The sequence below is a fragment of the Carcharhinus amblyrhynchos genome, chromosome 29 (genome assembly GCF_965287045.1).
Source record: "Carcharhinus amblyrhynchos chromosome 29, sCarAmb.v2.hapA, whole genome shotgun sequence".
Taxonomy (NCBI): domain Eukaryota; kingdom Metazoa; phylum Chordata; class Chondrichthyes; order Carcharhiniformes; family Carcharhinidae; genus Carcharhinus; species Carcharhinus amblyrhynchos.
Genome location: NC_137352.1, coordinates 871927 through 897559, shown reverse-complemented (window position 1 = coordinate 897559; position 25633 = coordinate 871927). Strand labels below are relative to the sequence as shown.

Sequence of the window (25633 nt, the reverse complement as noted above, 5' to 3'; positions counted from 1 at the left end):
TCGTGCTAGCTTTCTCCATCCGAGGAAAAAGGCTATCACTATCCACCCTATCTAAACCTCTAATCATCTTATATGTTTCAATAAGATCCCCTCTTAGCCGCCTTCTTTCCAACGAAAACAACCCTAAATCCCTCAGTCTCTCCTCATTGGTGGAGAATTGTATGTGGAGTTGGATCAGAAACATAAAGGTAGTTTATGAAGAAGTAGAACTTGTGTCTCCTTCACTGAACAGCAACCGAGAGGCTCAAACATGGCAGCGAGATGGAGAGAAAACAGGGAACTACAGACTAGTGAGCTGAACGTCAGCAATGGGGAAGTTGCTGAATCCATTGTCAAGGATGTCATAGTTCAGCATTTGGAAGGCAGTGATATAATCAAACAAAGTCAGCACGGATTGACAAAGGGGAAAACATGCTTGACAAATCTGTTGGAACTTCTATCAGAACGCCCCTCAGCCTCCATCTTTCCAGTGGAAGCAATCCAGGTTTATCCAACCTCTCCTCAAACCTAAAACCCTCAAAACCAGGCAACATCCTGGTAAACCTTATTTGTACTCTCTCCAAAGCATCCACATCCTTTTGATAGTGTGGCGACCAGAATTGCACACAGCATTCCAAATGCGGCCTAGCTAAAATTTTATACAGCTGCAACATAACTTGTCAACTTTTATACTCAGTGCCATGGCCGATGAAGGCAAGCATGCACATCAGCACAAACACATCAGGCAAATCAGCACAAATGGGTATGATCTAGTGGCCATTACAGAAACGTGGTTGCAGGGTGACCGGGACTGGGAACTGAATGTCCAGGGGTATCAGACATTTAGGAAGGATAGACAGGAGGAAAAAGGAGGTGGGGTAGTTCTGTTAATAAAGGATAATATCAGGGTGGTAGTAAGAGAAGATATAGGGTCCATAAGAACATAAGAAATAGGAGCAGGAGCAGGAGTAGGCCATCTAGCCCTTCGAGCCTGCCCCGCCATTCAATAAGATCATGGCTGATCTGTCGCTGCTCAGTTCCACATTCCCGCCCTCTCCCCATAACCCTTAATCCCCTCTCTTATCAAAAACCCATCAACCCGCGTCTTAAAAATATTTAGCGAGGCAGCCTCCACCACTTCAACGGGCAGAGAATTCCAGAGATTCACCACCCTTTCAGTGAAGAAGTTCCTCCTCAACTCCGTTCTAAACCGCCCCCCTTTTATCTTGAGGCTGTGCCCCCTAGTCCTACTGTCTTTTTTGAGCGGGAAGAGTCTCTCCACCTCTATCCTATCCATCCCATTCATCGTCTTATACGTCTCAATGAGATCTCCCCTCATTCTTCTAAACTCTAACGAGTACAAGCCTAGTTTATTCAGCCTCTCCTCATAGCTCAACCCCCTCAACTCTGGTATCAGCCTAGTAAACCTCCTCTGCACTCCCTCCAAGGCCAAAATATCTTTGCGCAGGTGCGGCGCCCAAAACTGCATACAGTACTCCAGCTGCGGCCTCACCAATGCCCTATACAGCTGCAGCAAGACCTCCCTACTTTTATATTCAATCCCCCTCGCTATGAAGGCCAGCATCCCATTCGCCTTCCTGACCACCTGCTGCACCTGCAAGCTGGGTTTTTGCGACTCGTGCACAAGGACCCCGAGGTCCCTCTGCACCGTCGCCTGCTGCAGTTTTTCGCCCCGTAAGTAATAGTCCTTCCTACCATTCTTCCTACCAAAGTGGACCACCTCACACTTGCCAACATTAAATTCCATTTGCCATTTCCTGGCCCATTCGCCCAGCCTATCTAGATCCTTCTGCAGACTCTCCACACCCTCCGCACAATTTGCCGTTCCCCCAATCTTGGTGTCATCAGTAAATTTTGACACCCTACACTCGGTTCCCTCCTCCAGATCATCTATATAAATGGTAAAAAGCTGAGGCCCCAGCACAGACCCCTGGGGCACTCCACTAGTCACCATCCGCCAATCCGAATAGCACCCGTTGACCCCCACTCTCTGCCTCCTATTTGACAACCAATCCTCTATCCATGCTAACACCCTACCCCCAACTCCATGTCCCTCGACCTTCTGCAATAACCTCTTGTGAGGTACTTTGTCAAACGCCTTCTGAAAATCTAGAAAGACCACATCCACCGGCTCTCCTCAATCCACCGCCCTAGACACATCCTCATAGAACTCCAGTAAATTTGTCAGACACGACTTCCCTTTAACGAAACCGTGCTGCGTCTGCTCTATCAAGCAATTCAAAGAGCGGAATCATTGTGGGTGGAGATAAGAAATAGTAAGGAGAGAAAGTCACTGGTGGGTGTGGTCTATAGGCCCCCAAATAATAACTTTGAGGTGGGGCAGGCTATAAACAGGCAAATAATTGATGTGTGCAAAAACAGAATGGCAATAATTATGGGGGATTTTAATCTGCATATTGATTGGTTGACTCAAGTCGGACGCAGTGGGCTTGAGGAAGAGTTCTTGGAATGCTGTCTGGATAGTTTCCTTGAACAGTATGTAACAGAACCTACGAGGGAGCGAGCTGTCTTAGATATGGTGTTGTGTAACGAGGCAGGTAGAATTAGGGATCTTTTTGTGAGGGATCCTCTTGGGACGAGTGATCATAGTATGGTTGAATTTCTGATGCAGATGGAGGGTGAGAAAGTAGGGTCCCGAACCTGTGACCTCTGTTTGAACAGAGGGGAGTATGATAAGATGAGGGCGGAATTGGCGAATGTAGATTGGGGGCGCAGATTGGTTGGTAGGATGGCTGAGGAACAGTGGAGGATCTTTAAGGAGATCTTTTTCAGTACTCAGCAGAAATATATTCCGATGGTAAAGAACGACTGTAAGAGAAGGGATAACCAGCCATGGTTATCGAACGAAATAAAGGAGAGTACTAAATTAAAAGCCGGTGCATACCGAGCGGCTAAAAATAGTGGGTGATTAGAAGACTGGGAGAGATTTAAAAAACAACAAAGAACGACTAAGAAAGCGATAAAGAAAGGAAAGATAGAGTATGAAGCTAAACTAGCTCTAAATATAAAAAATTATAGTAAAAGTTTTTACAAATATATAGAGAAGAGGAGACTGGCTAGAGTGAATGTTGGACCCTTGGAGGACGAGGGGGGGGATTTAACGGTGGGTAATGAAGTGAGACTTTAAATAAGTTTTTTGTGTAGGTCTTCACGGAGGAGGACACAAATAGCTTATCGGATATTAAAAATAGAGGGATGGTAGGAGATGAGGTCCTTAATACAATTACTGTCACGAGAGAGGTAGTGCTTGATAGACTAATGGGACTGAAGGTGGACAAGTCCCCGGGACCGGATGGAATGCATCCCAGGGTTCTGAAAGAAATGACAGAAGAAATAGCAGATGCCTTAGTAATTATTTATCAAAATTCGCTGGACTCTGGGGAAGTGCCGGAAGATTGGAGAACGGCTAATGTTATGCCACTGTTTAAAAAAGAAAGCAGACAAAAGGCGGGTAACTACAGTCCAGTTAGCTTAACATCCATAGTTGGAAAAATGCTAGAATCTGTCATCAAAGAAGAAATAGCGAGGCACCTAGAAAAGAACGGTTCGATCAAACAGACGCAGCACAGATTTGTGAAGGGGAAGTCGTGTTTAACAAATTTATTGGATTTCTATGAGGATGTGACTAGTGCGGTAGACAGAGGGGAACCGGTGGATGTAGTGTTTCTAGATTTCCAGAAGGCGTTTGATAAGGTGCCTCACAAAAGGTTGCTTCAGAAGGTTAGGGTGCACGGAGTTGGGGGTAAGGTGTTAGCGTGGATAGAGGATTGGCTGACTAACAGGAAGCAGAGAGTTGGAATCAATGGGTGCTATTCTGATTGGCAGTTTGTGACTAGTGGAGTGCCGCAGGGATCGGTGCTGGGGCCTCAACTATTTACCATTTATATAGACAATCTGGAGGAGGGGGGCTGAGTGTAGGGTAACAAAATTTGCTGATGACACAAAGATGAGTGGAAAAGCAAATTGTGTGGAAGGCGCGGAAAGTCTGCAGAGAGATCTGGATAGGCTGAGTGAGTGGGCGAGGACCTGGCAGATGGAGTATAATGTTAGCAAGTGTGAGGTTATCCACTTTTGCAGAAATAATAGGAGAAGGGATTATCATTTAAAGGGTGAAAAGCTGCAGCATGCTACTGTGCAGAGGGACCTGGGGGTCCTTGTGCATGAGTCGCAAAAACCCAGCCTGTAGGTGCAGCAGGTGATCAAGAAGGCGAATGGGATGCTGGCCTTTATAGCGAGGGGGATAGAATATAAAAGCAGGGAGGTCTTGCTGCAACTGTACAGCGCACTGGTGAGGCCGCAGCTGGAGTACTGTGTGCAGTTTTGGTCCCCTTATTTGCAAAAGGATATATTGGCCTTGGAGGGAGTGCAGAGAAGGTTCATGAGGCTGATACTGGAGATGAGGGGATTGGCTTATGAGAAGAGATTAAATAGACTGGGCCTGTACTCGTTGGAGTCTAGAAGGCTGAGCGGGGATCTTATAGAGACTTACATAATAATGAAGGGGCTAGATAGGGTAAAGGTAGAGAGATTCTTTCCACTTAGAAAGGAAACCAGAACTAGAGGGCACAGCCTCAAAATAAGGAGGGGGGGGGGCTGCAGTTTAGAACAGAATTGAGGGGGAACTTATTCACTCAAAGGGTGGTGAATCTCTGGAATTCTCTGCCCATTGAAGTGGTGGAGGCTACCTCATTGAATATATTTAAGTCACGGGTAGATAGATTTCTGAATTTATTGGATTTTTATGAGGATGTGACTAGTGCGGTAGACAGAGGGGAATGGGTGGATGTGGTGCCTTTGGATTTCTAAAAGGCGATTGATAAGGTGCCTCACAAAAGGTTGCTACAGAAGGTTAGGGTGCATGGAGTTGGGGGTAAGGTATTAGCGTGGATAGATGATTGGCTGTCTAATGGGAAACAGAGAGTTGGTATCAATGGGTGCTATTCTGATTGGCGGTTGGTGACTAGTGGAGTGCCGCAGGGATCGGTGCTGGGGCCTCAACTATTTACCATTTATATAGACAATCTGGAGGAGGGGGCTGAGTGTAGGGTAACAAAATTTGCTGATGACACAAAGATGAGTGGAAAAGCAAGTTGCGTGGAGGGTGTGGAAAGTCTGCAGAGAGATCTGGATAGGCTGAGCGAGTGGGCGAGGACCTGGCAGATGGAGTATAATGTTAGCAAGTGTGAGGTTATCCACTTTTGCAGAAATAATAGTAGGAGGGATTATTATTTAAAAGGCAAAAAGCTGCAGCATGCTACTGTGCAGAGGGACCTGGGGATCCTTGTGCACGAGTCGCAAAAACCCAGTCTGCAGGTGCAGCAGGTGATCAAGAAGGCGAATGGGATGCTGGCCTTTATCGCGAGGGGGATAGAATATAAAAGTAGGGAGGTCTTGCTGCAACTGTACAGGGCACTGGTGAGGCCGCAGCTGGAGTACTGTGTGCAGTTTTGGTCGCCGCACTTGCGGAAGGATATATTGGCCTTGGAGGGAGTGCAGAGGAGGTTCACTAGGCTGATACCACAGATGAGGGGGTTGGCCTATGAAGAGACACTAAATAGACTGGGTCTGTACTCGCTGGAGTTTAGAAGGATGAGGGGGGATCTTATAGAGACATATAAGATAATGAAGGGGATGGTTAGGGTAGAGGTAGAGAGATTCTTCCCGCTCAGAAAGGACAGCAGGACTAGAGGGCACAGCCTCAAGATAATGGGGGGGCAGTTTAGAACGGAGTTGAGGAGGAACTTCTTCACTCAAAGGGTGGTGAATCTCTGGAATTCTCTGCCCGTTGAAGTGGTGGAGGCTACCTCGCTAAATATATTTAAGACACGGGTAGATAGGTTTCTGATAGACAGGGGAATTAAGGGTTATGGGGAGAAAGCGGGAAAGTGGAACTGATCCACTTCAGATCAGCCATGATCTTATTGAATGGCGGGGCAGGCTCGAAGGGCTAGATGGCCTACTCCTGCTCCTATTTCTTATGTTCTTATGCTGTATGCTTTCTTGACTACCTTATCCACCTGTGCTGCCATTTTCCAAGATCTGTGGAGCTGTACACCTAGATCTGTCTGTGTGGTCATGTTCCTAAGGGTTCTGCCATTTACAGTCTAATTCGCACCTGAATTTGATCTTCCAAAATGAATCACCTCACATTTGTCTGGATTAAACTCCATCTGCCATTTCTCTGTCCCAGTCTGCAATTGTTCTATATCCTGCTGTATTCTTTGACAATTCTTGTTACTATCTGCAACTCTACCAATTTTTGTGTCAATCATAAACGTACTAATCAGACCACCCACGTTTTCCCCCAGATCATTTATTTTTATATATATATAAATGGTGTATGCATTACAAACAACAAAGGTCCCAGCACTGATCCATGTGGAACACCACTAGTTACTGATCTCCATTCTGAAAAGTGCCCTTCCATCAATATTCTATGACCAAGCCAGTTCTGTATCCATCTAATTTTAAGTTGTAAGTTTATTTATTAGTGTCACAAGTAGACTTATATTAATACTGTGATGAAATTACTGTTTAAATCCCCTAGTTGCCACACTCTGTGCCTATTCAGGTACACTGAGGGAGAATTTAGTATGGCCAATGCACCTAACCAGCATGTCTTTTGGACTATGGGAAGAACCCACTCAAACACTGGGAGAATGTGCTGACTGCACACAGTGACCCAAGTCGGAAATCGAACCTGGGTCCCTGGCGCTGTGAGGCAGCAGTGCTAACCACTGTGTCACCATGCCACCTGCACACAATGGATCCCATGAGACTTTACCTTTTGTATCAGCCTGCCATGAGGGACCTTGTCAAATGCCTTGCTAAAGTCCATGTAGACAACATTCACCACCTTTCTCTCATCAATCATTCTTGTCACCTCCTCAAAAAACTCAGTCATCAAATTCCCTGCACAAACCATGTTGCCTGTCACTAACAAGTCCATTCACTTCCAAATGTGAATAAATCCTGTCTCTCAGAATCTTCTCCAACAAATTTGTCACTGCTGACATCAAGCTCACCGGCCTGTAATTACCGGGATTATCTATTTCCCTTATTAAACAAAGGAACAACATTGGCAATTCTGCAGTCTTCTGGAGCCTCACTTGTGATCAAAAGAAATGCAAAGATATGTGAAAGGCCTCAACTAATTCCTCCCTTGCCTCCCATGGTATCCTGAGATAGATCCCATCTGGCCCTGGGGACTTGTCTACCATAATGAACATAAGAACTTAAGAAATAGGAGCAGGAGTAGGCCATCTAGCCCTTCGAGCCTGCCCCGCCATTCAATAAGATCATGGCTGATCTGTCGCTGCTCAGTTCCACTTTCCCGCTTTCTCCCCATAACCCTTAATCCCCTCTCTTATCAAAAACCCATCAACCCGCGTCTTAAAAAATATTTAGCGAGGCAGCCTCCACCACTTCAACGGGCCGAGAATTCCAGAGATTCACCACCCTTTGAGTGAAGAAGTTCCTCCTCAACTCCGTTCTAAACCGCCCCCCTTTCATCTTGAGGCTGTGCCCCCTAGTCCTACTGATTTTAAGACACCCAACACTTCATATCCACGAGACAATCTGAAATTCCAGTGTTATTAAACATTTGAAATTGGTGGCCAGGTCATGTTAAGCACAGATACAACATATAGGTCTAATACAGATAGGAAATATACAGTAAATGGCAGAACCCTTAAGAGTATTGATAGACAGAGGGATCTGGGTGTACAGGTACACAGGTCACTGAAAGTGGAAATGCAGGTGGAGAAGATAGTCAAGAAGGCATACGGCATGCTTGCCTTCATCGACCAGGGCATTGAGTTTAAAAATTGGCAAGTCATGTTACAGCTTTATAGAACCTTAGTTAGGCTGCACTTTTGTGGTGAATATGGTGTTCAGTTCTGGTCACCACACTACCAGAAGGACGAGGAGGCTTTGGAGGGGGTACAGAAAAGATTTACTAGGATGTTGCCTGGTATGGAGGGCGTTAGCTATGAGGAGAGGTTGGGGAAACTTGGTTTGTTCCCACTGGAATGACGGAGGTTGAGGGGAGACCTGATAGAAGTCTACAAGATTGAGAGGCATGGACAGAGTTGATAGTCAGAAGCTTTTCCCCAAGATGAAAGAGTCAATTACTAGGGAGCACAGGTTTAAGGGGCAAGGGGCAAGGTTTAACAGAGATTTATGGGGCAAGTTCATTTACACAGAGTAGTGGATGCCTGGAACTCACTGCCGGGGGAGACAGTGGAAGTAAATACAATAGTGAGTTTTAAGGGGCATCTGGACAAATACATGAATAGGATGGGAATAGAGGGATATGGTCCCTGGAAGGATAGGGGGTTTTAATTCATTCGGTGCAGGCTTGGAGGGCCGAAGGGCCTGTTCCTGTGCTGTAATTTTCTTTGTTGTTCTTTGAATATCACATCCTGTGCCCTCATTAGTGTACAAGATTATGAGAGACATGAACAGAGTAGATAAGGAACAGCTGTTCCCTCTTGGTTGAAGGCTCAGGCACGAGGGGACACAGGTTCAAGGTGAGAGGCCGGAGGCGTTGGGGGAATGTGAGGAAAAACCTTTTTATCCAGAGGGGGTGATGGTCTGAAAGGTGCTGCCTGGGAGGATGGTGGAGGCGGGATGCCTCACATTCTTTAAAAAGTATCTGGATGAGCACTTGGCACATCACAATGTTGAGGGCTATGGGCCATGTGCTGGTAGATGGGATTAGGTGGGAGGGAGTTCAGGTGTTTCTAATGTGTCAGTGTGGACTCAATGGGCCAAAGGGCCTCTCCGGTACTGCACGGTTCTATAATGAGAGAGAGCGGTCCAGTACTCACTGGAGTAATTCTGGAGTTGTTGTGAAACCACTAATTCTGCCTCCAGTCCAAAGTGATGGTAGCAGTAACTTCAGTTGAGCTGGAATTTCTCATTCGTGTTTTCTCAGACTTTTAATATTTTACTGCAAGACGTCTTTCAGAGAATTAGTGTGTTAATATTTAACTGGCATTAGGTATATATTAATGTAAATCTTTAATATTGTGATGAATTTATTATCCAGTCAATGATTAACTAGTTAACCCACTACCTTGTAATTGGTGCTGTTATTGTGTTGCTTTCTTTCAAGCTCAGAACATTTGATCTTATTTGCAAAGTGATATTGTAATAGTTTTCTGTGATGGAGCATTTTCAGAATGACCTTTTGTAAAACTTTATTGCAGCAATCTGTTGATTGTCAGTTTGTAAATTCCAGTTCATTCTGAATTGAAGTGTTTATTTGATATTTGGGTGGTTTAAAAGTTTAACCCGTTCCTTTAAAGCTTCAAAACAAATATCCCATGAGGTCAGTCAGAGGCTTGTGGGAATTTCTATAGATTGACAGCTATCTGTAATTCCTGAGTTCTCTCCAAGAGCAGGTTATCAGGGGCAGAGAAACTCTCAAAAAGTGATTGTCCTTCAGATACTGTTGGTATTTTGAGATGTAACTGAAATATGCTAAAGCTAAGACTTAAAAAGTGAGGAGGATAACTGGAGGAGGGTCATTTAGCATCCAAAGCCACTCATTCAGGCTATATTTGTGTATACAGTGTTGATTTGATAACGTTTAAATTTAAGTAACAAAGTTTATAGTTACTTTCTGAAATAGAAATGTTCAAGTCAAGGAGTTTCTCTCTGTAGATCCAAGAGATGCTGTAGCCCCACCGTTGGCAGAAGAATGGAATTGCAGTGTGACATGTTTACATGCTGTTAACTCATTCACTGTCATGGAGTAATCAATCTCCATCCACTTCTGCAGGTTCTGGGGGACTCTTACACCCACTGCTCATCTTTGTAACCTCAAGAGGGACATAAGTCACTTCACTGTCACTCTGACAAGTTGGGGCGGAGGGGGTGATGTGTTTTATAAGAGGGAGAGGGGCTCTAGATCAGTCAGTGGAATACTAGAACTCCCTATACTGTGAGTTGATGGTACTGAGTGGTGTTGTGCAGTTTAAGGATCTGGAGCTGGTGGTGCCTATGCCTGGCTCGATGGTGGATCTGAAAATAGAGCTTGCTCGAAACCACAGCCAGGACCATAGAGCAGAATTCAGTGGAAGAAATCAGAGTGCCAGACACAAGCCCAGTGTTAGCTTTCTCTTGGCTACAGATAGTCTCACTTCTAAATTCAAGGTCCACTTCAGAAAGTTGAGCTGTAATCCAGTTGGAGATCTCAGTGTCCTCACAAAGAGCTGCTGTCTTTACGTGAGATGTTAAATTGAGGCCCTGTCTGCCCTTGAGTGGATGTTAAAGATCCCATAAGAATGTTGCAAGAATAGGAGAGGAGTCATGGGAGGTGGGTGCAAAGATTTTGGGACCAGCATTGGTTCCCCTGTTTTCAGTTCCCTAATCCAAAGGTCACATTGTGGCTATTGGCTCATCAGATTTCCGAGAAAGCTCACTCTGAGTGAGAGTCAGACACGGGTCCATTGTGTGCACAAGTTTCCCACTCGGGATCAAACGTATCAACAATTTTACTCTTCACACTCTGTCCCAGACTGAATGACCAGCTCTGTGACTGCTTGGAGCAACGTTGAGAACTCTCTGCAGTGCAGCCTTGTGACCTTTCTCTGGCCATAGGCACCTAGGCTGAGGCTGGGCCTAGTGGATGTTGGAACTAAAGTGTTGGAATTTACCCACCCATCTGTCTGTGAGCAGTGATCTTGTTGAAACTTGACACCAGAGAGGAAGCTGGAAACTGAAATGATTGGGGGTTGGTGGGGGGTGTCTGTATGAGATGCTGCAGCTGTGGGCTCTGTCCTGCATCCTGTCCTGACAGGTAATTAATTATTGAAAGTCCTCCAGACTAGTGTGGTTCCCAGAGTGTGGCAGCAGCCTCCCCCCCACCCCCAATCACATGTGATGTTTTCTACCCCATCCCCCCTCAGCTCCCCTGTGTGAGGTTCTCTCCTCCCTGCTCCCCTATATGAGGTGCTACGCCTTCCCCCTGTCCCTTCCCTCCCTTCCTCCCTCCCTGTGTGAGGTTTGCCAGTGTGTGAGGGGGGCCCTCAGAATTCTCTAGCAGATGTTCAGGATGTTGCTCTGGAGGAAGTTCTCAATCCACAAGGGCACTGAGGCTCTAAGCAGCTTTCTAGCATCTCAGCATTCACTTTTACCCAGCTCACTTTCATTTTCCACCTCTCTGTGCTCCCTTCCTGCTCAGTAGGTTCAAAGGTCAGAGTCCAAATATGTCATAATCCTCATGTACGTTAGCTGTTGCTGATCACAGTCAATGTGGAATATTACTTGTACATTCCCATCCCCCTCCCACGCCAGCATCTTGCTTGGTTCCTGGTGGATACACTTGAACCTTTGACTCTTTTCCCTTGACCTATACCCTTTGAGAGTGACCACTGCCTTTGTTTTCACTATTGCGTGCAGGGTTGCAGAGAGATTCAGCTTGTGCGATTCTAAGAACTGGGGCACAAATGATGGGCTGGACAGCCTCATTCTGCACTGTAACAATTCAGTTTCACATCTCATTTCTGGACTGCCATCAGACCCATTCTTCTCCAAAGGCTATAAAGAGGGTGATCAATGGCTCCTTCAGGGATAGTTTTGAGGGAGGTGAGGAATAGAGAATGGGGAAATGCATCAGCTGTAGGAATGGCTCTTAGATTGTGCACTGGCCTGAGTCAGATAGTAACATGTTGTTCCCTGAGCTCCGTCTCAAAGTTGAATGCCCTCTCCGTATTTGATTAGCTGCAATGTACTTTTTCAAACTCTCCCAAATCTCAATCCCATCCCTATTGCCAACCCTCATCTGTGAAAAATAGAAATATCACTGCTTATTTTACTCTGTGATTGAGAATTAAAATCCATAATTTTCCCTCCTCACAATCTTCTTTCCTTGGATATTCTCTCACTTACTGACTGGCTCCTCAGACTGTTTCCATCTACTTTCATTTTTATTCATCAAGTTAAAGAGAGAGAAATTAGGTGGAGATGCTGAGCCCTGTCCCCCTCCCCCCACCCCGGCCAGGCTCACTGACTTGTTGCCCCTTTCCATGAATGAAGCTACTTTTTGCTGTAGTTTGGGATTTGCAGGGACTTTCCAGATGGATCTGCTTCTGCCTCAGACTCTTATCTGCTCATTAACTGCTGCTTATTGGACCTTTCAACATTCAAAATGTTTGATAACAGACGAGGTTTCAAAATGTGACGTGGAGTCAGGAACTGATCAAAGACAGTAATAATTTTATATAAAATAAAATCTTTCAAGTTCTGAGTTGAGTGAGCCTAGAGCTTTCTAATGAACTGCCCCTGAATTCAGGGCAAGTACAGAGTTCCAGCCAGAGGGAGGGTGATGGGGAAGGGAGCCAGCCTTGTGAATATCTGTTGGTTGTGAGTCAGTCCAGCCAATATTCAAATGAGTGTAATAACAATTTAAAAACCCTCTGCGTTATCTCTTTCTCTGGAACCTGAGTCTAGGCTTTTGTGATTTACTGATAGCAGGAAATGATGTCAGATTGGAAGCTGCAAAATGACAGATTTTGCTGAATTTAAAAAGAGGAATTTTGGGAGTGAGAAAGCTCATTTTCATAGTCATAGAATCATAGAAAATCATAGAAACCCTACAGTATAGAAAGAGGCCATTTGGCCCATCAAGTCTGCACCACCCACAATCCCACCCAGGTCCTACCCCCATATCCCTACTAATCCTTCGAACCTACGCATCCCTGGACACTAAGGGGCAATTTTAGCACAGCCAATCAACCTAACCCGCATATCTTTGGACTGTGGGAGGAAACAGGAGCACCTGGAGGAAACCCATTTTGGGTTTGAGTTTATCCAGTTAGCAGCTCTGAAGATTACCCAGAACGTAGACTTGCTCCCCAGGTTTCTATGTAATTTTAATTGGTGTTTAATGGTCAAATGGATTAGTGGGAGAGGGGAGTGAGATGAGGGGTGGGGTGGGAGACAGTAGAAATGGGAGAAATTGGTGGGAGGGGGAAAATTTGGTGGTTTCTGGCGCCATCCAGTGGACAGAGATTTCTGATCAGATCCTTTCCTGAAATTGTTTTAAACCTTAATCCCTGATATCGTGGCAATTTTTAGAACATAAGAAATAGGAGCAGGAGTAGGCCATCTAGCCCCTCGAGCCTGCCCCGCCATTCAATAAGATCATGGCTGATCTGTCATGTCTCAGTTCCACATTCCCGCCCTCTCCCCATAACCCTTAATCCCCTAGCCTATAAGAATTTTTGATGAAAGGTTACTGATTTGAAACGTTTATCTCTGTTTCTCTCTCCACCAATGTGTCTAATTGGCTGAATACTTCCAGTATTTTCTGGGTAATGGAAATTCTGACTAAAAACAGAAAACTCTTGAAGCATACAAAGTTTTTGTGATTCATTTTACTCGGAACTTCCCCACTCCCAATGTCAGGCTTACTGGTCTATGATTCCCTGTTTTCTCTTTATCTTTCTTTTTAAATAGAAGTATTAGCCTAACACCAGTCATTGGGAAAGTGCTAGAATCACTTATTAAGAACTTTATAGCAGAATCTTTAGAAAGTTACAGTGTGACCACACTGAACCAACATGGCTTTTTAAAAGTGGAATCTTATTTAATTAATCTTTTTGATGAAGTAACATTTAAGGTGGATAAAGGGGAATCTGTAAATGTATTTGTACATGGATTTTCAAAACGCTTACTGTGCCACATCAAAGGTTACCACTCAGATGAGAACTCATGATGTGGGGGGAGAGAGGAGAGATGGAGTGGGCAAGTTGACATGGATAAATGATTGATTAGCTATTAGGAAGCAGAGATAAATGGGTATTTTTCATGTTGGCAAGCTGTACCTCAAGTGCCACAGGGATCAGTTCTAGGTCCTCAACTATTTACAATTTATGTCAAACATTTGGATGAAGAGAGCAAGTGTATGGTAGCTAAATTTGCCCTGATACCAAATTGTCAAGAGAAGGCAGAGAACCTGAAAAGGGATTTAGACAGGTGAAGTGGGTGAGCAAAAATTTGGCAAATGGAGCATAATGCAGACAAATGTGAACTTGTCCATTTTGGCAGGAAGAATAGAAAAACAACATACTGTTGAAATGGGGAGAGGTTACAGAACTGGGTAGTTCAGAGGGATCTGGATGTCCTGATATAGGAATAACAAAATGAGTATGCGGGTAACAGCAAATGATTAGGAAGGCAAGTGGCATTTTAGCAATTATTGCAAAAGGAACATAATATATAATTAGCAAAGCTTTACTGCAGTTCTACAGGGCCTTGGTGAGACCACATCTAGTGTACTGTGCACAGTTTTAATCTCCTTATTTGAAAGATATACAATTGCTTTAGAAGTAGTTCAGAGAAGGTTCACTTGCCTCATTCCTGGGATGAAGGGCTTTTATTTTATGAAGTGAGCTTAAACAAGCAGGGCCTATATCCATTGGAGTTTAAAAGGATCATATTGAAGCATATAACATCCTGAGGTGATTTGATAGGATGATACAAGGAGGATGTTTCCTCTTGTGGGGGAAGCTAGAACTTGGACATTTAAGAATAAGAGGTCTCCTTTTTAGAGATGAGAATTTTTTTCTCTGAAAGTCATTAGGATGTGAAATTTTGTTCTCCAGAAGATAGTGGAGATGTCATTTAATTTGCTAAAGCTGAGTTAGACAGATTTTTGTTGGAACGGAAGTCATGGGTTATGGGGTGCGGACAGGAAATTGGAAGTGAGAACTTAAGAAGTAGGAGTAGGCCATCCAGCCCTTCGAGCCTGCCCCGCCATTCAGTAAAATCATGGCTGATCTGAAGTGGATCAGTTCCACTTTCCCGCTTTCTCCCCATCACCCTTAATTCCCTTGTCTGTCAGAAATCTATCTACCCGAGACTTAAATATATTTAGCGAGGCAGCCTCCACCACTTCAATGGGCAGAGAATTCCAGAGATTCACCACCCTTTGAGTGAAGAAGTTCCTCCTCAACTCTGTTCTAAACTGCGCCCCACCCCCCTTATTTTGAGGCTGTGCCCTCTAGTTCTGCTATCCTTTCTGAGTGGGAAGAATCTCTCTACCTCTACCTGATCTATCCCTTTCATTATCTCATACGTCTCTATGTCCACAAGCAGATCAGTCATGATCTTATTGAATAGTGGAGCAGGCTTGGCCTCCTCCTGCTCCTCAGTCCTTAACCATTGCCTCTCTTTCATTACCAATGCACAATGACAGCAGTGTGTACCACCTACCAAGTAGACTGCAAGAACAGGTTGCAGAGCTGGGCCGAGAGGTGGCGGATGGAATTTAATGCGGAGAAGTGTGAGGTAATTCACTTTGGTAGGAATAACAGATGTGTCGAGTATAGGGCTAACGTGAGGACTCTGAATAGTGTGGATGAACAGAGGGATGTAGGTGTATGTGTACGTAGATCCCTGAAAGTTGGGAATCAAGTAGATAAGGTTGTTAAGAAGGCATATGGTGTCTTGGCGTTTATTGGTAGGGGGATTGAATTTAGGAGTCGCAGCGTCATATTGCAACTGTACACAACTCTGGTGCGGCCGCACTTGGAGTATTGTGTGCAGTTCTGGTCCCCACATTATAGGAAGGATGTGGAGGCTTTGGAGAGGGTGCAGAGGAGGTTTACCAGGATGTTGCCTGGTATGGAGGGGAGGTCCTATGAGGAGAGACTGAGGGATTTGAGGTTGTTTTCACTAGAAAGAAGGCAGCTAAGAGGGGATCTTATTGAAACATATAAGATGATTAGAGGTTTAGATAGGGTGGATAGTGATAGCCTTTTTCCTCGGATGGAGAAAGCTAGCATGAGGGGGCATGGCTTTAAATTAAGGGGGGGTAGTTATAGGACGGATGTCGGGGTAGGTTCTTTACCCAGAGGGTGGTGAGGGATTGGAATGCCCTGCCTGCAAGAGTTGTAAATGCGCCTAGTTTGGGGGCGTTTAAGAGATCCGTTTTATGGATGAAAAGGGATTGGTTTAGGTTAGAGGGTCATTGTTTTTTAACTGGTCGGTGCAACATCGTGGGCCGAAGGGCCTGCTCTGCACTGTATTGTTCTATGTTCTAACTCAGCATCTTCCAAACCCTCTAACACCTTGTGGACAAGAGCGGCAGAAACCCGAGAGCACCACCACTTGCTAGTTCCCCTCCAAGTCACTCTCATCCCGACTTGGAAGTATATCACTGTTCCTTAACAGTCCCAGGTCAAAATCTTGGAACTCCCTCCCTAAGAGCACTGTGGATGTACCTACACTACATGGACTGCAGTGGTTCAAGAAGGCACCTCATCACCAAGATAATATGTTGGCACAGTGGTTAGCACTGCTGCCTCACAGGTCCCAGTTCGATTCCAGCCTTCGGTGACTATCTGTGTGGAGTTTTCACGTTCTCCCCGTGTTTGCATGGGTTTCCTCCCACTGTCCAAAGATGTGTAGGTTCAGTGGATTGGTGATGGTTGTGTGGGGTGACGGGGATAGGGTGAGGGAGAGGACCTGGGTAAGATACTCTGTCAGAGAGTTGGTGCTGACTTGATGGGCCAAATGGCCTATTTCTGCACTGTAGGGATTTTATGAACTTGTTGGGGACAGTTAGGGATGGGCAATAAATGCTGATGTAGCCAGTGACATCCACATCCTATGAAAGAATAAGCAGAATAATATTTTTCTCTGTCCACCCGTTTTCCCAGGATGTGAAGATTATCCGTTCCCTGATCCTGGGGGAGTTGGAACGGGGTCAGAAACAGTTCCAGGGTTTGTGCTTCGTTACCAGGCTCCACAAGAATGAAATTATTCCGAGTGAATCAATGGCCAAGCTGCGACAGGTGAGGTGGAATTACCAGAAACTACAGCTCCCTGAAACTTCCTTCCTGTTTCCTCTTCCTCTGTCTCCTCTCTGAACTGCTCCAATTGGTAGCTATGAGTGTAATGTTTTGTATCACTCTAACAACAACTTGTATTTATATAGCATCTTTAACATAATCATCCCAAGGTGCTTCACAGGAGCATTATCAATCAGGATTAGACGTCAAGCCACAGGCCAGAATAGGGCAGATAGCCAATCACTTGGTCAAAGATGTGATTAGGGTGCATCTTAAAGGACAAGAGCTAGATTAGGAAGCTTAGCAGAGATCTGGGTGTGGACAGATGAAGGTACAGCCTTTACTGGTAGAGCCATTAAAATTTGGGAATGTTCAAGAGACTGGAATTAGAGGAGTTCAGAAATGTGAGGTTGGAGGAGATTAGAGAGAGAGAGAGAGAGGATTAGAAACAAGGATGAGAGTTATAAAATCATGATGTTGTCTGACTAGGAGCCGATGTCGGTCAGCACAAGGGTGATCAGGGAATGGGATTTGTTGTGAGTTACGACACCGGCAGCAGAGTTGTTAATTCTGGAAGGTTCAGAGGGTGGAATACGGGAGAACAGCCAGGAGTCCATTAGAATAAGACTGTAGCAATGGTTCTCAAACTTTGTTTGAAGAACCTCATTTTGAATGGTTTGGTAATCACAGACCCCCATCTAAATCATTCTCTAAAACACTCACACAGAAGGTGCTGCATGTAAGAAGTATTTATTTATAGTTATCAGTAAGATGATTGTGCCTGCTTCTCATTGCAGTGCCTTTCCATCTTTGTTGGGAGCAGAGATGATGCAGAAATGGAGAAAGCGCTCTGGGAACAAGGAAGGAGCAGAAGGAATGACTGTGAGAGCAGGAACAGAGAGTGCTCGAGGAATTTCACCTTTTGAATCTGAGATCATTCTAACCTCACCTGTCCATGTCTTCTTGCCCCAGTCCCCTGCTCCGGCTGATTTACACTGGCTCCCAACCAATGTCCTGATTTTAGAATTCTCATCCTTCCCTATCTCTAGAATCTCTTCCAGCCTCCGAGATCTCGGCGCTCATCTCATTCTGGCCCCTTGAGAAGTCCTGATTTTTGGTCACCCTTTCAGTTGCCTGAATGGCAACCTCCACATCTTCACCTTTCTACCCTGCTTTCCCCCTTAAGATCCTTCATATACCCTATTTCTTTTACCAAGCTTTTGGTTATTTTATAAACTTGGTGTTACATTTTGTTATGTGCTGCACCTGTGAAGCACCTTGGGATGCTTTGTTCCATTAAAGGTGCTTTATAAATATACATTATCGAAATAGGATTAGGTGTAAACAGTGGTTTAGAGTTGGTGTGCTGAATGACCTGTTTCTGGGATATGACATTTGATTCTCTTTCTTTAGTTGCTGCACTGTTTAAGTTTTGGTTCTGAAGCATGGCTTTGTTGTGTCACCGCCCCCCCCCCCCCACCACTCCCTCCCCGCCCCCCCCCCCCCCACCACTCCCTCCCCGCGCGCCCCCCCCCCCCCCCGCCAACTCCCTCCCGAAGCGTGTGCGACCTTCCCAGTGCTGAATATTTTCTTTCTCTCTCTCTCTCTCCATATAGAAGAATCCAAGGACTGTGCGTGTGGCTGAGGAACAGCGAGCTCCAGAACACCTATACATGGATGTGGCAGTGAACTACAGCAGAGCTAACCCCCTGAGTGTTCACATTAACAATTTATGTGCAGAGGCCATGGATGCTGTCTATGCAAGAGAGAGCGATGTGAAACATTGGATGGAGAAAGGTTTGTGAATGAGAGCCACGCAGACTCTTTCTGTTACTTTATGATTCACTTGTAATTTATTCTGTTGACCTGCTATTAGTACTCTTCACCAACAATCAATCTCAGTTTTATAATTTCTAGTTGACCTCCAGCACTGCTGCCTCTGGCCGTGGGTCACTGTCTGTGTGAAGTTTGCATGTTCTCCCCATGTCTGCATGGGTTTCCTCAGGGTGCTTCAGTTTCCTCCCACGCCCCAAAGATGTGCAGGTCAAGTGAATTGCCCATGATTAATGCACAGGGTTAGAGGGATAGGGCCTAGGTAGAATGCTCTTTCAGAGAGTTCGTGCTGACTGGATGGACCGAGTGGCCTCCTTCTAGATATTATCTGGATTCCATGACCTATTTCCAACTCCGTGTGAAGTGCCTGCTAACTAACATCACTCCTGAAAGGCTAGCTCTGATTTTAAAGTTATTTCTCCTGGTTCTGGACTTTCGCCACCAGAGAAAATAGTTCACTTTTTCAATGCTATCAAATCCTTTAACTACTTTAAACACATCAATTAGATAAATCTTCTATACTTGAGCAAATAAATGCCTAGTCAATGAAAACTGTCTTCATAATGTAACCCTTTTAGCCCTCGGAATACTCAGTCACTGCACCACCTCCAAAGTCAGAATGTTTCACGTGGTTTGATGCTGAGAACTGGACTCCCGATGGGGCTGAAACAGAATTTTATATCATTGTAACATAAATCCACGCAAATGATCTCCAGCTCACTTACAGATATTCTACCCAGAGAGAGAGACTATCTCATAGACTACAATACAGAAGGAGGCCATTCGGCCTTCAAACCTGCACCGACAAAGATCTCACCCAGGCCCTATCCCTATAACCCACTTATCCCTGCTTATCCCCCTGATACTAATGGACAAATTAGTATGGCCAATCCACCTAATTCACACATCTTTTGGGCTGTGGGAGGAAACCTACGCAGACACAGGGAGAACATGCAAACTCCACACAGACAGTGACCCAAGCCCAGAATGGACGCCAAGTCTCTGGCGCTGTGAGGCAGCAGTGCTAACCACTGTGCCACCATGTTGCCCTATCTCATTCACAATTCCCAGCCTCAAAATAAGGGGAAGTCAATTTAGAACAGAGTTGAGGAGCAACTTCTTCTCCCAGAGGGTAGTGAATCTTTGGAATTCTCTGCCCGTTGAAGCAGTGGAGGCTACCTCGTTAAATGTGTTTAAGTCACAGATAGATAGATAGATTTTTGACCAGTAAGGGAATTAAGAGTTATGGGGAGCAGGCGGGTGAGTGGAACTGAACCACTATCAGATCAGCCATGATCTTATTGAATGGTGGCGCAGGCTTGAGGGACCAGATGGCCTACTCCTGCTCCTAGTTCTTATGTTCTTATGTAGGCCATTCAGTTTAACCACTCCTTGCTGACCTTTACCCTCCACATGAACAAAAATAGCTCCAGTGACGTATCCCAGGTTCCGCCATCCCTTAAGCCCCTTCTCCTTCATTCTCTTTCTCTAACCTCATGTAGAATGTCAGTACTGGAGTCATTTTAACCTGGCCCTCACAGCAGGAAGCTGGCTGCTGTATTGGAGCAACTGATTGACAGTGACCTTTAGCCTCTGAATAAGGTCAGTGAGATGAATAATAATTGGGGAGGGGGGGGTCTTTGGGGTATTAAAGGTGGGGAAGTGGATGTGAAGTGGGATTGTCCATTCGATAGTTGATCCCAAGTTGACCTGTTACTCCTTCGATTCTCCATAGGTATTGAGGCTTCAATCTTTGAAATAATGCCAGTTTCAGAAGATGTGCCACGGTGTCGAGTGAGTCTGGATCGGTGGAAAGGCTGTATCTGCCGCTATGCACTGTGTATTGAGTGGTACCCCTGCTTCCTGAAATACTGTCGCACAAAAGGCCCAACAGGCAAGACCAGCTCCTACAAGTGTGGCATCAAAAGCTGCCAGAAATGCTCTCAGTTCGACTTCTATGTCCCACAGAAACAGCTGTGCCTGTGGGATGAGGACATGTAGCTCTCTCCCACCTCCTCTACCCAGTGCTGATGAGGGGGTGGGAGGGGGGAATGTGATTGGAGGCCCATATCCATTGTGTGAAAAATGGATATTGCAGTATCCAAGTTCATAGACCAAGCTTGGGAGGGAATGGGTCTGAGAATGGGATGGACTAGCTCCTTGCTGATACAGAATTAGATTAACATTCAGTGCAAGAATCCTGGTGTCTGCTCAGTCATTCTAGGTGGGGAGGTCACTGGTTTTAACAGGGTTACCAGGCCAGTGTTTCAAGACTTGATCTGGTGTTAGGCCTATGAATCTCTCTCGCTGTCTCTCGCTGTCTCTCCTGTATGGACCAAGGGTGGTTTCAGGAACTCTGGGAACTTCAGAGAACCTGAATAGTTTCACTTGCTGCTTTGTGAAGTACAGGGGGTCTCAACATTTCACACTATCTCCCCATTGGGAATTCTTACTGTCTATATGGGATTGTCTGGTTACCTTTTGGAAATTTAGAGGATTAATTAATATTGCATTCTCACTAATCTGATCCTCTAGAAATATATTTCAATTATTCCAATGTCCTGTTTTCTAAGAATTTGATGAATGGAATGAATTTGAATTTAAACCTGTTTGGGTCCCTCATTAATCTTCAAAGCTAATTTCTGTTGAATATATTCCTGTTTGGTGAGCTAGTTAGATATTGCCTTGGACAATGGGGAGGTGGGTGGAGGCAGTGACTGGAGTCACCAACCAACGAATTCAATCCGAGCCTGGAAAAACTTCATTCCGTTGGATGGCTCATCCGAGGCATGTTTCATCAGAATCTTGTCTTTCAGATGTAGACAATCGGTGATCATCTTGGATCCTAATTCTTTATCTATGGAGATGCTAGGATGTCAGATTACCTAATGTTGCTGTTTGATCATTATCTTCTGTGTGTTGGCAGTCATTTTGACTCACGCGCTGATCCCGGATTTGTCCTTATTTTGTGTCGATTAATCTCAGAAGCTCGTGGCAGATGATCTGGTAAAGTCCTAATCTCAGTGATTGTTTTCTGTTTAGGATTATTCATTGGTGTGAAGGAAATGCAGGAAATTACTGCAGTTAACTATCCTGTTGTCTATTAATCTCCAGAGTAGAGTGGGCTGTAGGACACAGTGGTAAATCGATAGATTCTTGTCTCTTGCCTGAGCTGTACCAGCTGGCCACTGTTGGATTTCCCTAAATGTATAAAATATTGTGCAGCTTTGGGAACCTGGCTATGATTGGCCTGTCAATCTTTAACTGTGCTGAATCTTTGTCTGAAATAATGGTATTTATAATTTCACCAAATATTTTAATTCACCTTTAGTTTCTTTGTTGTAATTTAACCTAAAGATTCATATAGTTCCAGTTCTTTGCACCTTCTGTATTTGCCACAAAGAGAAAGATTTTGTGTTCCGTTTACATGGTGTTTGTGAAACATCCGTCCTGTGAAACTCTTGTTAAGCAGAATTTCCTGAGGTTGAAGAATAAGGTCTCATTTACAGATGTTGTGTCCAGCAGTTAGAATCCTTTCGAATTTCAGTTTGAACAGCTGAATTTATTCATCACATAAAGGAAGTCGGAGGGATAGTTCGAAGGAAAGAGTTTTATTATTGTCATAGTATTGATTGTTCTTACCAGTGTGTTCCTTGAGAAATTTTTTTATAAAATAGAAACTTGAATGAGATTGAGTAACCAAAGATCCAGTTCCTTTCAAATCAATATTAATCTTTCCCAAGATGTGTGGGTTACAGAATGCAGAGTATGTAAGAGACGTTGCGAGTTGTATACATCCTCTTCAATAACCTCCCAGCTTAGAATTCTTTCACCAAAAGTGAAAGGAGTATCAGATTGCAAATCAATTTCCAGTTCTGTTTTCAGTAACTGAGCAGAACAGAACATTTTATTATTTGAGAATTGATGCCTTGGCTATACTCAACTTTTAAACATTTTACATGATATACTTTGAGGTTGTGCACAATACAGGAATATGTTCTATTGTAAGTGGCTCCAGGTTTCCATACTTTGTTAGATCTGGGTCTTGTCAGACTTCTTACTCCTCTAGTTATTGACATTGGATTGGAACATGGTGCGATCTGGAATCACCCAGTGCCCTGAGTGGGAGTGTTAACTGATAATGCAATGCCATATTCATAGTCATGGTGTTCACAGTTCTTGAGCCATCAATGGGTCACAGCCTGGGAGGGAGGGAGTGTTTTTTGAGTCCAAACTGACAGATCACAGTTAAATCTGTGGGTCCCAGGTGATGGTTCTTCAATTCCTGTTCCTCACCTGTAGTTCAGAATGTGGGTTTGGATTTCTCTTATTGCTTTATTGAGACCTTCTCCTGGTCTCCAATGTCTGTGGCCACTAATACTTTGCAAAAACCTTTATACTGGGCAGTGCTTCTCAAAGATTCTGGATTATTGACAGTAGCAACTCCCTCCATTTGAGACATTTACAAATACTGATTAACATGATTCACAGTTTCCAAGATTAGTTTGTGTTCAGATGATCACCACTTCTCACGTGTTTGGGTTTGAGAAGTTGAGCCAATGATGTGACTGAGAACAGATAACAGTTAATGTCTGTTTAATTCCGAGGGTCATAGCGTGAGTAAGGCTTTGGAAGGTGCCATTGTGTTAGTGGCAATGTTTTGACATGTTGAAGAAGTGCTCATTTGGTACTGGAGAATGATTAGAGGTACCATGGTTGTGGAGGAATGTTTTGGGGTTAATGACAATGGGGGAAATGTTTCAGGGTGAAACAGCAGTGGCAATGCCTTCACCCCAATAACTGCACAGAATCTCACAAAGTGCCTTCATGCCCTGTTCAGTGTTTCAGAAATGTCCTAACAAACAAAATTATTTTTGTATTATGATGTATAAAAATAAAAGATTGCTTTATTTCTGAAAAAAATAACTGTTCATATCTAATAATTTATCAGGCTCAATAATAATAAATTCTTACACAGGTGATGCCTGTTTCTTTGTCACAGATTTTAAGTCTGTGTGAACTCTCATTTCTGTTTCTATTCAGAGAATTAATTGATTCTTGATTGTTAGATTGATCTGAATATCAGGAGGGAGAGGCAGAGGAATAAGAAGGGTTGAGGGAGAAGGTGCAAATGGTTACAGCAGAATGACAGAAGGGGAGAGAATCTGACAAAAAAAATCAAGGTTTTATGGCACAAAAAGGGGAAAAGCTCCATGAGCAGATCAGCTGATTACAGAGAACATTAAACTGAACCTGCAGAATTAGGGATAGAGAATGAAAATTTTCAATCCAATGTGTTGGGAATAAGGATCCAATGTAGGTAGGTCAGTGAGATTTGAAGTTAGTAGGCTTTTGGGGAGAGACTGTCAGCTGGAAAAATCTATTTAAAGAGACTTAGTAATTGATGAGAAATAAGGATGTAAGAAATAGAAGCTATAGAGACCATTCGTCCCTTTGAGTCTGTTGAGATAGGTGATAAGCTTCAACTATTTACAATTTCTATTAATGACTCGGATGAAAGGGCCTGAAAGTGTGATTGCTAAATTTGCTGATTATACAAAGGTAGGAATAAAAATAAGTTGTGAAGAGGACAGAAGGATTCTGCAAAGGGATACATGTGTTAAGTGAATGGGAAGAAAAATGATAGGCAGTGTATAATGTGGCAAAATGTGAACTTGTCCACTTTGGCAGGAAGAATTAAAAAGTATTATTATTTAAGTAGATTTCAGAACACAGTGGGATGTGGGTATTCTGGCATGTGAATCCAGGGAAGTATCAGTAAGTGATTAAGAAGTCAAATGGAACGTTATTGTTTATTGCAAGGGAATGCAATATAAAAGGGATACTTTGCCACAATTATGCAGGGCGTTGATGAGAACAAATTGAGAAATCCGTGTATAGATTTGATCCCTTTATTTAAGAAAGGATATAAGTGCATTAGCAGCAGTTCAGAGAAAGATTACTCAACTGATTCCTGGGATGGGATGGGCTTATCTTACAAGGAAAGGTTGAATAGGTGCAGCCTGTATGCACTGGAGTTTAGAAGAATGAGAGGTGATCTTCTTGAAATATAAGATTTTGAGGGGGTGACAGGGTAGATGATGAAAGGATGTTCCCCGTGTGGGAAAGACTATAACCAGGAGATAGAGTTTAGAAAAAAGGTCTCCCTTTTAAGATGGAGATGAGAAAAATGTTTTTCTCTGTGGGTTGTGAATCTTTGGAACTCTCTCCCCAACAGAATGTTGGAGTCAGGGTCAATGAATATTTTAAAGGCTAACAAGGGAGTTAAAAGTTATAGATGGGCAGAATGTGGGAGTTGTGGTCACCGTCAGATCAGCTGTGATCTTATTAAATGGTGGAGCAGACTTGAGGGGCTGAATGGCCTACTCCTCTCCCTAATTTGGGGAGGCGATGGCCTAGTGATATTATTGCTATTAATCCAAAAACTCAGTTAATGTTCTGGGGACCTGGATTCGAATCCTGCCATGGCAGCTGATGGAATTTGAACTCAATAAAAAAAATCTGGAATTAAGAATTTACTAATGACCACGAAACCATTGTCGATTGTTGGAAAAACCCATCTGTTTCACTAATGTCCTTTGGGGAAGGAAATCTGCCATCCTTACCCGGTCTGACCTACATGTGACTCCAGATCCACAGCAATGTGGTTGACTCTCAACTGCCCTCGGGTAACTAGGGATGGGCAATAAATGCTCCCAGCCAGTGAACTGTGAGTTCATATGTCAACACAATTATGGCTCATCTACCCTCATTTTCTGCCATTTCCCAATATCCTTGATACCCCAGTTACCCATTGTGTACACACACTGTACACCAATACCCCATTGCATATAGGTGCTGTATCCCACTGTGTACATGCTGCATCCTAATACCCCACTGTGTACTCACACTACCCCAATATCCACTCTGTGGATATCTGTGGATAGCACGAGGGGGCATGGCTTTAAATTAAG

General features: G+C 44.2%; 1 protein-coding gene across 1 annotated transcript in view; it reads left to right on the top strand.

Annotated features, from left to right (window-relative positions):
• The window catches only part of LOC145359917 (out at first protein homolog), a 43459-nt gene extending 19874 nt beyond the window's left edge, over positions 1–23585 (top strand). The window contains exons 2-4 of the mRNA XM_080214782.1: positions 16695–16829; positions 18443–18623; positions 20395–23585. Of these exons, the coding sequence (XP_080070908.1) occupies positions 16695–16829; positions 18443–18623; positions 20395–20660 (582 nt within the window). The 3' untranslated portion in view covers positions 20661–23585. The remainder of the gene's footprint in view (positions 1–16694; positions 16830–18442; positions 18624–20394) is intronic.
• The last annotated feature ends 2048 nt before the right edge of the window (positions 23586–25633 follow it).